Here is a 13,820-nt window from a genome sequence, read left to right as displayed (position 1 = left end):
TGAAACTGCGTTATAGAGGACAGGACACAAACAGGTTTGTCTCATTCTCAGTTTATGTTCAGGCCTCATGTGAAGTTCAGAACCTCCAGAATTCCCTCCTTGAGCTGCAGAGGCTGCACTAGCACTGACTCAGGATTGGTGCAGGTGCTGGGCTTTAGGCTCATTCTGCTTTCTGATAGAAGAATCGTCTTGAACCAACCACCACCTTGTCCATCATGCTCAATGATTTAACTCTTCATTACAATAGTTATCAGTAAAGGCTGTATTTGATCTTAACATCTTTACCCTCATATCTGGGGAAAAGTTTTTGAAATTTAAAATCAAAATCGCTCACACTGTTCTTTAATTTGCGATGAAAAGCAAATTAAATATGAAAAGAACACACACACACACAGTTGTTAAGGCACACGTCAGAGCTGCCTTTATTTTCATACAGTTACACAAGAGATACTGATACTTTAAACAGAAAGAGTTCATTTGTGCAACAGCTATTGGCAGAGCGAGTCCTTCCTTTGCCCATATTTGGCCCACTGTGAAAACTCACCAATGTCCACATTTGGATCAAGTATCCGTGTTAAAGTATATGGCCATTCACCACTACACAATGTGACCTGCTCTGGGAGCGGTGTGACCAGAGACAGGAGACGCCCACTGTTCCATCACACACACAGAAGAATACAAAAATATACACTTTTGGATGTGCGCCTCCACACACAGAAAATAAGGCTAAAAACATTAACGTTGGCAGAAGAGCAGGGCTGCACAGTTTATGGCAATAGCAAAGAGAAACTCTGATGTTGTAATTTTGTAATTTCATACAGAGAGCAGGGTCTGATATAACTCAATGTAAGACTTACTACTGAAAAAATCAATTGCAATGAAATTAAAATGCTGATTTGTGTTGTAATACAGTGAGTTCCAAGATCTAGTCAATAACTTCACATTTAGGATATTTCAAGGCAAAGTACAAACTGGAAAAAGTATGACTGGAGTCTAATCATTTGATATGCAGTAATCTAGAAACAAAACCGATATTTTCCAGGACATTCGCAAATCCATGCAGTTTTCATGTCCAGGATGCATGGAGCCCTGCTGTAAATCATATCTTCATGTAGAAAGTATTGAAGTAGTGTGTATTCTCATTATAAAAGCTGCTGACCCTGTGGTTTACTCGTCTACAAAATAATATTACCTTAACTATTCTCTCAAATAAAAAATCTCCTGGATGTGGTTCAAATGTGCTGCGTAAATGTATTCATGAATTAAATTATTATTGGACTTAGCCCCCAACAGTGCAGCCCCACAGAGTGTCACAGAGCAAAGCAAAGGGCACTTGACCAGAGCAGTCTCCATAGGCAGCTCCACTACAGTAACACACACCACGCACACACACACGCACACACACACACACGCACGTACACAAAGTCCTATAGTATCCATGTTACAGTTCAGACCGTGTCAGGCCCCTGGGTCCTGGTGTTGGGGTCCTCGGAGGCGGCTCCCGGGGACCCGGACCACCACACACACACACAGTTCTCCTGCCTGCGTTCCGGATGCCCTCCCACGTCTGTGTCTGAGCCCGAGTCTCCCTCACTGTCGCTGGGCCACGAGAACTGGCGCTGACCACTGGAGGTCGCCAACAGCGGCAGGAACGGGTGAACACTGCACACACACGAGAGAAGAGAAGAGGGGGTGGGGGTGAGAGGACGCCGCACCGCACTTTAGAAAACATTGGTACATTAGGCTGGTCATTTAAGCACTGATTACCGATAGTATGTTTGTCACCATATTTGTTTTGATTCATTTAGCAGTTTTACCCTTGGCTTAGCACAAACCTCAGTGCTGCTCTGTGATCGGTGCTCCAACCAGCGGCTGGGCCCTATCGCTCCAACCACTATTCAGGTTTATGTCCCTGAATTAATTTTGGATATTTCAGATGTATATCAAAGTAAAAGTACAGTTAAAACCATCTAAACATAGGGTTTTATCCCATCTGTCCCTGCAGTGTCTACTGTGAGAGTAGATGAATGGCAGTGTACCTGACTCCGTTGGTACAGTCCCAGTGGGCCTGGAAAGTGAGGTGTGGAGGGTGCAATTCCTCTGTGCTCCCATAGGGGGTGCAGTGAGTGTCCCACACAGACACCAGGCCCTCAGTGTCCCCGCTCAGCAAGTACCGACCCGACCTGAGCACAAGAGACAAGAGGAGGACCAGAAAGTTACAATCAACAGCTCCACAGTCAGTGTCAAAAGTCATCTTTACAAAAGTGAAACAAACATAAAATAAACACAAACAGTGGGCATGTTTGTACTGCTGTTGCAGTACTTACTATCTGAACCCAGTTTTTCTGTTGAGAGGACAGGATGATTTCTTCACAGTAATAAACTGTGATAAAGCAAATCTCTGACAGTCAATCAACAGGTTTAACATGTGTGGATCTTCTGAGTCTTTTTGCAATGGCGAGCACAGGTCTGAGACACACAGAAGCACTGCTCCACTGACTGAGGACAGTCACTAGAGCTGAAGAGGTGACAGAGAAAGCCTTTGCTCCTCTATATATCATAGGTAGTTTCTTAGTTCTTACGAGTCGAGGTCGTAGTAGATGCGCTGGTTGGTGGCCACGTTCCTCTGCAGGGAGAACAGCACTTTGCCTGGCTCCCTCAGGTCCCAGCACAGGATCTCTGGGTCCTGGTGGAACACACAAGTTTGGAAAGCTAGTGAAGTTAACAATCCACAGACACATGCTGTGCAGAGGTTTGGAAAATCAACACCTCTACCCTTTGGAGCAGATAAGATCCTGACTGCCCTGACTGCCGTAACAGGTGGAGCCCTGAGCGCCTTTAAACACTTTACCTTTATATTTTTATATTTGTGTGAAACATTTCACACTGTGTCACACTGTGGGATATTTATATGTAGTGCCATGTATTTTCCCCTCCAAAACAAATCTACCATAGGAAGGGGAGTAGGAGGGTTTGAACAGGGCTCAGGAGAAGAGATGTCAATTTGGCATAATACCCCCTGTTTAAATTTAATATGTATTGTACTCTGTCCCGGTCTCTAAACTAAACTAAATTTTAGAAAATCTAAATCAGCAGCATGTTTGAAAATATAGTTTTTGAGAAAATGTATAGCGCATCCAATAGTATTTACAGCTGCTCTAATCAAACACAAACCTTGCGTCCCCCGGTGTACAGGTAGTTCCCATCAGGAGAGAACAGGAGGTGGGTGAGGCCCCCGCGGTGGCGTGTGGGCAGCAGAGCCACAGGGGTCCCGTCCTGACAGCAATAAACAGCAAGACCCCTGGAGTAAGAGCCACAGGCGTACAGGGCCCGAGAGGGGCTGAACGCCAGGCACGAAATGATCCCACCAACACCCTGCTTCTTCACTGCAAGCACACACACACACACACACACACACAAGAGCTGTGATTCAACACATGTCCACTAGAGGGGGCACTGGTCACACTACTTAACAACATGGCATAGATGGAAATCACATTATATACTGTGAAAAATCTACAATATTTTGATGTCAAGTGTGCCACTGTAGAATTATCATTAATCATTAAGTAATGTATGAATAAATGAATGCATTCAACTATTATGGCCACTTATTTCACTTTTACGAAAAAGTAAAATAGGAGCACTTGCACCGAGTAACTTGACAATGAAAAAGAGATTGTAACATTAATATGGAGTAGTATACCACTTATATTTTCAACTAGTGTGAGGGGGAACACTGGCAAATCCAGATGGATATCTCTGTATTTTTCAAGCCAGGATCAAACATGACTGTCCAATCAATTTGTTTTGTTTTTTCAGTGACACATGTGAACCTGCTATAACATAATAAATACACTTATTTTCTTGAGTGGCCAAACCCCTCATGCTCTGTATCCTGCCCTCACAGTGACGGAGGTGTGCTTGTGCGTGTGTGAGTCTATATATGAGTCCATGTTCTGACCTATAGTGGGCCTCTCTTCACAGTCCCTCCCGGGCCTCTCAGTGTGGAACACTCGGACCATCTTGTCAAAGCCGCAGTAGAGCTGAGCCCCGTCTGGGCTGAAGCACAGGGAGTGGGCGGCCGTCAGCTCGTCCAGGTGGTTGTATGGACGGAAACTGGCCCTCACCTCCCCGTAGAAGGCATCCCACACGTGCACCGGGTTATCACGGCTGCTGCTGGCCAGGCTGCACACAGCACAACCAGCACAAACCAACATTCTACTTTTCGGACTGATACAAGATTTTAAAAAAGAATATATTCAGCAAAATTTACTTTTATGAGCTTTTAGTCATGTTATAATGGGTAATGTTTTGACTGATTCAGCAATGTTTCAGTATTGTCCTACACATACAACCCATCTCCACCCAACTCCCTCTACCAACTTGTTTTAAAAAAAGAAAAAAAAAAGAAAAAAATGACTGCTTACTAGAACCAAATGCAACCAGGACTTCTGTTTTTCAACAGGAAGTCATTTCTCAACAAAATTATCTATGTATGCGACGTTTATTACTAAGGACTACAAAAAAGCACGTCTCCTTTACGGCTACAATAGTACAGATATAAAAGCTAAAAAAAAACTTCTATGGATGCTGTTGATGGAGAAGTAGCATTTTGTTCTTTATAATTTAATTCCATACACCCCTTTTTGGATCCAGTAGCTACAACTAACAGTAGCACCTTTGTGTCACCAGGTGGCACTCTCACTCTCTACGAGGTGAAGATGAAGTCTTATGTTAATCATTTAAATGTTTACAAACTCATACCAAAATGATGGTGTAGCTATACTGAAGCTCCAGTCTAAATGAGATGCAGTGTGTGTGACTCACAAGCATGTGTCTGGATCCAGAGAGCTCATGTGGGGGTACCAGCAGTAGTCGTAGATGGTGTCTCCTTCAGCCATGCGCAGCACTGGGCTCTGCAGAAACACACACACACACAGACACACAGACACACACAGACACACACACACAGAGGGAGAGAGAGAAACCGGTATGACAGCAGAAGAGGAGGACAATTTCATTTGCTAAAAGGTAGGGGATCAAACCTGGGCAAAACGCTTGTGCGGCCTTGGTTTGGCGTACACATAACAGACAGTTGTTTCATACTCCATCATGATTAATCCATACGTTAGGATTAGTTGTCAAAGTCTGGTTTATTTTGTGATCATTTCAGTCTCATAAACCAGGCTCAGCTAGAGTGACCATAATTTAAGCCAAAGAAGAATCTCAACATAAACTATTTTTGGCATTTTTTTTCGAGCATTTTCAGTCTAAAAAAAACATGACAGAGAAACAAGAATGTATACTGCCCTGAAACACATTAGGTAAACAAGGACAGGGCACTTTCAGTTATAACTCCTCCCTCAGGGCAGTATCAATTGTAGCTTCTCAGTCCTGTCCCTTCAGAATGAAAATGACTTTTAGATAGAAGTTGAAAAGCCTCCATTTCAAAATACAGTGTCCAAATGAAAAACTTTGAGTCACTTTCTACCCAGCACGACTGAGAGAATGCACTGACACATCAACAGTGCTGATATCCCTATAGCGATACAAAAATGAATTTTATTCACTTTTTTGTTTTTCTTCTATTTCCAAAGCACACACACACCTACAGCAAGCAAGACAGAACAACCCCGTCCCCTGCTCCAATCAAAAGGAAATGTAAAAGGAAATGTAAATATAGAGGGATAATCAGACTACGTCACTTCACGCTCTACTGTGCATGTCTCCTGCAGAAAAAGTCTCTGTCCTGTCTGTATCATGCAAGTGTCTTGTAGGATTTCAGCAGATTTCAGACTCTCCTGGGGGCGGGGATAGGTGTAAGTGGTTGTCCGGCTAGTGAGACATTTCTTCTCATCATGTAACAGGTCGTATCCCACTCACTAATGTTCATTTAGAATCATAACTTATGTAAGTGTTTTAGTGCTGACAACAGCTCTAGCTAACACTGCAACTACATGTGAACTGCACAGACAGTGACACTTTCTGTACTCAGGCTGTGAGCATCTGTTGTGTTGATGGTCAAATGGTAAATGGTCTTTATACAGCACTTTTCCACCTTCCACCTTCAAGGCACTCACATACCATTCCATTCACATACCAGTGTACACAGACACTGGGGGCCTGAGGTGGGTTAAGTGCCCTGCCCAAAGACACAAAGACGGACCTGAGATCGCGCTGCCAACCTGTGGGTCAGTGGACAAACGCTCAACCAACTCAGCTACTGTCGCCCAACAAATGATAAACAAGTCATCCGTCTATTGTTAAAGCTTTCAATCACTGGGCCCCTCTCTCCGTCTCTCTCTTAAAATAGTCAAAGAAATATCAAATAAATACATGGATAAATAAATTAAAAAGCCCATGAAGGCCTCACCATCTCTGGGATAAGCTCCCAGCTGGTGGAGTACAGCTCTGGGGGCAGGTTGTACACACGCAGCACGTTGTCTGCACTGTTGGTCAGCAGACATGAACCATCCGGGGCCCTGGGGAGACAACATGTACTTTATGCATAGTACTGTACAGAGTATATATACACTGTTATGATATTTAGAAATTACTAACTGATCTGTAACAACCACCATTGTATCATATGTACAACTTTTTGTAAAAGTGGGAGATTTTGGCTATTTTTGTTTTGTAATATGAGTTGAGCTGCAGAGGGTTGAATAATTAACTTCTCTGGCTCATTACTGGATCCCTCTGTTATTCATCTGTTACAGCTCAGGCCCAGTAATGACACCATCTATTCAAAAATGGTTTGCAAGGATTATCTTGCATTCTTGTATCAGGGACATGAAGTAGTTTCAATATTATCGTTTATTGCAGTATATCTCTGACTCTGAATGTGTTAAGGTGACCTAATTGTAATCATGTATTTATAATTAGTTACATTTAAAAACATACTGAGTAGATAATGTCTCTTCTCTGCTCTTTTCTATGTCTACAAACAGCAGCTCATAGCCTGCCTGACCTGCCCAAGTTCAGGAAATACACAGACTGTGGTTTAAAACAACTTCATTCAGTTTTAAACTGTTCAACTGACCAAATTTTGTATTTAACAAACATCTAAACTTCACCTAAAATTGTGGAATAAAGTAGCTAGTACTTTTTTATGCATGGTACAAATGTTGGTACATTTAAGTAAGTACATTTTTACCCAATTAACTGCACTTTCAGTTGAACGCAAATTTTCAGAACTCTTTCCACCACTGAACACTAAAGAACACATCTTCACTGTTAATTAAGTTTTGGATCAAAGACTTATACTATTAACTCAGTTAAGTAAAGGGAAACAGAACGTTCTGGAACACAAACTCTATGTAAAACTGTAGCAATACCATTTGCAGCCTTTCAGGTAATTCTCAGGGAAAGAGGAGAACTCTGCCCAGGAGCCAGTCAGCATCTGAGGATTCTGGGAGAAATCCAACTCAACACTGCAAACAAAAAGAAAAGGCTCTTAATGGAGTCATAACAGTTTTGTTCACACCTGTGCAGGTTCTGACAAGGAAAAATATGCAAAAATGTCAAAATAGTGTCACAAAGACAAAAATTAGGGATGGGTGATATATCGCTCCCAGTATCTGTAACAGCCGATATGGATTCTTTGATATAGTATTGGCTGATGCAGATACTCAATATCAATATTCAATAGTGATATTTTGGTGCTTCTCTATTTTCTGAGTATACTTCTTGAACAGATTAATGGTAAAAATGAAAATAGAAGAGTGTTACATGGCTGTGTATGTGGCTGACACTCATATTTTATATCCCAGTAAAATACATTTGGTTACTATTTTTAAGTGAAAACTTTATTTGTGATCTTTACAATAACTTAAAATCCATAACAACATCCACAGATTTATCTTATTTTTGGTGAAATATCTGTATTGGCACATATAGATAATTGGCCACAGCCACAAGCCAAATATCAACTCAAAAAATAATTATTTAAAAATGTTTTCTTTATCCAATCAGCCCATGACTACCAAAAATGAAAGAAATATAAAGATTGACAACATGAAACACATGGCTCCCGGGGTCTTACCGCTGTGGGCACCTGGTCTCATCCTCTGGTTCCTCTTGCCCCTCAGGCTCCTGCTCTTTGGGGCTCTCCTCCTCTGGCCCCTGCTCTGGCTCTGGAGCTCCATTATGATGCTCTTCCTCTTCACCTTTGACCTCCACATAAAGTTCTGCTGCAGATGCACTGTCAGACTCTGGTACTCCTAAAACAACAGTAAGGATACATGTAAATGATCATTTCTGTGCTCAAGGTGCACCACTGAGGAGAAGAGCTGTGAAATCTAAGGCCCAATACCCAGTTTGATCCCATGTTTTTTATGCCCCAGATAGAAACCAAGACAGAGATAGATAGATTATATAATCAGCTCTTGAAGTACATAAAAAAGTCTGCCGTGCACTCTCTGCATCCAGTAAATACAAACCGTGTGATTGTCCTAAAATGAGAAAAAGTTACTCATGCTAGTTGTTGTTAGCTTTACCGTCACAGCAAAGCTCCACTCTGGTCTCTGAAAGTTGTGAAAAGCACTGATACAATCATCATTGTGAATAATCAGGATGCTGAGAATGCATAAAGTAAGTGAATGGTTTAAATTAACTAGTTCTGTTTTTCACATTTTTGTGTCAGTAACAATCAAGCACAGGGCCTTTTGAGTTAGAACAGTGATGCATCTACATTCCAACCATAGTCACATGTTTTGTAGAAGACTGACCAGATATGTGAGTCAGGCAAAGTACAGTTTGGGATTTCAAGTTAAGTTTGTATTAAACTGCATCTCCTCAAGCCTCAGTCATTTTATGTACTCATTTCTCCACCTGGTTGTGAAAGTGCTCCCTGGCAGAGTAATGCCTCAGATAGATCAAAGCTGCAACCAGCACACTGGCTTTGTATCCCTGGGCAAGACACTTTACCCACCTTCTGCATACAGTTCAAAAGCAGCTGAAGAAACTTTGTCAGAATCACAACACGACTGACAGAAGTGCTATAACACAAGTGCATTATTACTATCCAGACTGTGTCTTCCTTTCAGCCTCATGTTTGTGAGTAGAATGCCATTATCTTTCTGCTGCAGACCATTCACTGCAGGACAGACATAAAGACAGATTAAATGTGTGAATAATGAGTTTAATCTGATTTTTTACATATAAATACCAAAAAAATGCCAAATCTTCAAAATGTGTGAATGAGACAAATCACAACTGTGTATTTACAAGGGTAACGGTTTGTGATGAGGAACTATAACACAGATCACAAAATCTTGTAATATGGGCCCTTGAAATTATATTGTGCAAAGGAAAATAGGAGCAACTAGAAAAGCACTCAGAGAGCGCAGACCTCCGCCAAGGACTACCCCCATTTTTATATAAATTGCGATAAAATCAGTCTTCTGGATCAGATTCGGATCAGCCTTTGGAATATGAAAGAGGATCCCATTGTCCATCCCTGAGTCAAATTTCATGGGGTTTGGTCAATAATTAACCGAGATATTGAGAAACAAAATTTTTGGCCCCATTTACCACAATGTTAATTAAAATTTCAAAGTGATCCAGAATCCAGGATTTCTTCCGGATCACCCCCAAAATTAAATCAGTTCTTCCTTTTCACATTTCCAACAAATCCTGAAAATGTCATCAAAATCGGTCCATAACTTTTTGAGTTATGTTGCTAACAGACAAACAGACAAACAAACAAACAAACAAACAGACAAACGCCGGCAAAAACATAACCTCCTTGGCGGAGGTAATAAAAAGATCCTGCCGTATAAATATAACAGAAAACTGTCTTGAAAGTGACAGTGGCTCTGAAGTAGACTTCATGTCACCCAATCACTTAGCGATTCTTTCAGCACTAAAAGTAGATACTATTGATGTCTTGTCACAGCCCTATTCACAGTCTAAAACAATACTGTCTATCCACAGATAGGGTTTTCAAACATATTGAAAATAAGATACTAAATCAATACTAAACCCATTGAAACTAAATACTCTTTTGAGCAAGTACCAGTACGAAAAAAGTCCCACTGACAAGACAGAAATTAACCTTTCCTGAACAGCTTTAGAATGATGTTGAGCTGTATCAGAACAAGTATATGAGCACACAGACTAGTATAAAGCCATGGACCACTATGGAACCTACCTGGGCTTACACACATATAAGACCACATGGGAAAAGAAAAGAAAGTATTACAATATAATGTTGTAAAGCACATTCTAAAAGTTTTTAAATGTCAACGTCATCGTTACTGAGCATTGAATCTGTCACTTAGTATCAAAATAAGAGTCTGAAATGTTAATCTTGTGAAAACTTCAGTCACAGAATCTACCCACAGAACATACCCAGGTGTGTCAAAGTTTGCACATCATCTCGAACTGGCGCCTGGCTCTCTTGACTCTCCTGACTCTCCTGTTCACCTTCTCCCTGGTCCAGGCGGGCTTTCTTGGGTGCACAAGGCTCCTCTTCCGCAGCCCAGGGATGCTGCAGTGATGGCGGCTCGTTCTCCGCCTCCGCTCTGGCCTCGGTCACGGCCACGTCTCCACCTCTGCCTCCACCCGGGCTTCCTCCGCCACCGGGCTCATCCATCGCTCCTCCGGCACTGGGGGTTGGATGGAGGAAGGCCGGTCAGACGCGCTGCGGGTCCGGTGGGCTGCTGCTGGGCTTGAGTCTGGAGAGAGGCTGCAAGAGGCGGCCGGGGGAAGAGGACATCACAGCACAGAGCCTGGTGGAATCATAAGAATAAATTTTAAAAAACTATGCATATTTATAACAACACTGCAAATTGTTTTATTGTGTTAGGATAAATAACTAGGCTTAGGTGGTGTGTAACTGATGTACTGCTACATTTGATTATTGTACTATTATAATTCACTATACAATGACCCAGAAAACAGGGACCTGATTACAGCTGAGGGATGCAGAGATAGTTTCAGTTCATGTACAAGATATTCTATTTCTATCTATATGTCTAATCAATTAACTAAACAGGGCAAGGACTTATTGATATGGATATGCTGACTCACAACTCATCACCCTGATCAGAGCAGCAAGACGCTCATGTAAGGGCAGTGAGATGAATCCGGGGGATCCTTGTCACAATCGGAGAAGATTGTGCAACGTGCCAAGAGGCCTGGCTGACCTGTGCACCAACGAAGAGGCACTAAGTCTAAACCATGGTCGCCTCCCACTATAGTTTGTGTATAAAAATCATTATATAGGCGTAAATATTCAGTCTCTGCATGGGAATGTCAGCACAGACTCCTTGTACAAGTATGACTTTGGAATAAGTAAATTATCTCGACTTTATTTCTGTTTCAAGTGTATTTTTTTGTCTAAGCAGAAACTAACGAACACGCGAGGAAAAGGGTCATTTTCCTCAACAATTGCATCCGTTTATCCTAAAAATACGTTGTTAAATGCTAAAATGGCGACAGCGCTAGTGCAAAGACACCTGTTTACCAAAAGCACTAAACTTTTCCTCGTAACGTTGTTCAAAATACGAATCAAACTATTCTAATTTCACATTTATATTTTAGTTTCTTGTCTGCACTCGTGTCAGGACTGCACAGCTCACATTCGGTCGAGCTCGCGTTGCTATTTCGTGCACAAAAGTACAAACACAACTCACTACTCCATGTTTGTTAGCATTAGCCACATTAGCACGCCGATGCTAAAATACCTCTTTTAGGGACGCTATGTTGGCTCGTTAAGGCCAATGACGCTTCTCTTCGCACGCTGTCCTCTTTTGTAAGGTAACTGTGAACTTGAGACGTGCGTGTGTGATTTGATAAACGTTTATTTGCAGAGTTTCCAAAGCTCGTCACAAGTTGTAAACACTCCCCCGCGCTGCCATGTGTCTGGAGGTCTCGCGAGACTCATTTGAAAACAACTGCGTTTGTATGGAGATATCGCGAGAGAGGCGCTGAGATTGAGTAAAGTAGCTCATTCAATTCAATATCGTTATTATTAGTTTGTACCATAAATGAATACAAAAAAAAAAAAAAAAAATCCCAAAATTTTTTTTCATTCTCAATGTGGTTCGTGCCTTCGTTAACATTATTATTAGTTTGTACGACCATAAACGAAAAATAGCATCTTTAAAAAAAATAAAGATAAGAACTAAGAAAAAAAAAGTCTAACACTGTAGAAGCCTTTTAAAAAAGAGTATAAAGTTTTATGTTTTGAAAGATATAGTGCTCTGGGATGAATGAACTATGCATTCAGTTTTGTTTGTTTTAATTTATATTTTGTGTCTTATAAATACAGTAAATTGTAAGTGAAATTGTAAATGCAAACTTACTGTTCATACACTGCTTTTCTTTCCTGGAATTCTGTCATTGTTTAATAGGTTTGGCATTATAAGAACTTTTTACTTCAGCATAAACCCTTTCTGTCATGATTAGGGGTGTGAAAAATATCAAAATATTGATATATCGTATTGTTTAATATGATGATACTGTATTGATATTGTGAGCTGCTGTATCGATATATCAGCAAAAGTATTTTTTGGTATTTACTGTATTAGTTACAGTGCTACAGTTTTGTTGTTAGTTTAGAGCAGGGGAGTCCAAACTTTTTTCATCAAGGGCCACATATCTAAACACACACGAAGCAGAGGGCCAATCGAGTGCCGTAGACTGGTACTCAGTACAGGGAATAATTGAAATATGTGCATGTTTAACACGTTAGAATGAGCCATCAGTTCTTTATTCATGCCAAGATCCTTAAAACCACACACTAAATATGAAATATTAGATTTATTAATGTAGATTTTCAAAAAATTTGCAGTAAAAAATATTTTTTTAATTGATGCAAGGTAATTTGGGCCAATTCACCTGGAAGCTTGAGGGCCAAGAAAAATTTGTCTGAGGGTCGCATTTGTTCCCCGGGCCATAGTTTGGACATGCCTGGTTTAGAGGAAGGGAAGTCATTTATGCAACACATTTGACATTTTCACTGTTTTGAGGATTGAAATGGGCATGTTTCATATGAACTTTGCACAAGAAGTGGTTTAATAAAGACTAATAAAGATCACAAACCACGATTTAGCTATTATTTTTTATTGAACAGTATCAAATCGATTTGAAATATATTGTATCGAACCGAACGTGCACTGTATCGAGATATGAATTGTGGCCTATGTATTGAGATATGTATTGTATTGGCAACTTCTTGATGATACCCAGCCCTTGTCATGATCAATCCAATCCAATCCATGGGATTGGAGTCTATGTTTTGTTTTATAGTGCTGCAAAATGACTGAATAAACTACTACCTTTACTACAACTACTTCTTCAAAACTGAAAAGTACAGAGGAAATGACTCAGTTAAACAGTAAATGTTAAAGTAATTATTTCTATTTGAAAATAAAAATAATTACATAACAATTAATTCATCAACATATATTCAATATTAAATAATGAACAAAATAACTGGTAGTTTTAAATAATAGCCAACAGAGGTTGACCAGATTTTCAAAATCAAAACCTGGGACACTCTTGGTTTGTGGTGTTTGGTAATAATACAATTGTGAAACAGGTGCATAATTCAGGAAAATTGTTACTAACATGTGATTCAGTATAGTCACATTTTCTTTATGTTTTGATAATTTTTAAGTAGCTTTTCTGTATTTTACCTAAACAAATGACAATTTATGCCTCTCTTTACTGTTGGCAGGGATCAGTTTGGTCAAAAATTGGGACATTTCTTGTATAAAACTGGGACAAATCACTGGTTTTGGATACATCTGCTGGGACAGGGGACACAGGGCTCAAAACTGGGACTGTTCCAGGTAAATAGGGACATC

General features: G+C 40.6%; 1 protein-coding gene across 1 annotated transcript; it reads right to left on the bottom strand.

The window, feature by feature from the left end:
* Positions 1-395: 395 nt before the first annotated feature.
* Positions 396-11,872, bottom strand: wrap53 (WD repeat containing, antisense to TP53). The gene is made up of 11 exons (XM_055156652.1): positions 11,694-11,872; positions 10,357-10,736; positions 8,048-8,225; positions 7,341-7,436; positions 6,377-6,485; positions 4,831-4,919; positions 3,965-4,188; positions 3,175-3,386; positions 2,583-2,686; positions 2,040-2,183; positions 396-1,662 (listed from the first exon to the last, which is right to left on the bottom strand). Exons 2-11 carry the CDS (start codon positions 10,598-10,600, stop codon positions 1,449-1,451), a joined length of 1,614 nt encoding a protein of 537 aa, XP_055012627.1. The 5' UTR covers positions 10,601-10,736; positions 11,694-11,872; the 3' UTR covers positions 396-1,448.
* Between the last annotated feature and the right edge of the window lie 1,948 nt (positions 11,873-13,820).

The sequence above is a fragment of the Boleophthalmus pectinirostris genome, unplaced genomic scaffold (genome assembly GCF_026225935.1).
Source record: "Boleophthalmus pectinirostris isolate CB_2022bp ecotype Guang Dong unplaced genomic scaffold, ASM2622593v1 HiC_scaffold_20, whole genome shotgun sequence".
Taxonomy (NCBI): domain Eukaryota; kingdom Metazoa; phylum Chordata; class Actinopteri; order Gobiiformes; family Gobiidae; genus Boleophthalmus; species Boleophthalmus pectinirostris.
Note: the sequence above shows the minus strand (reverse complement) of the source record. Positions and strands in the feature narration are given on the sequence as shown.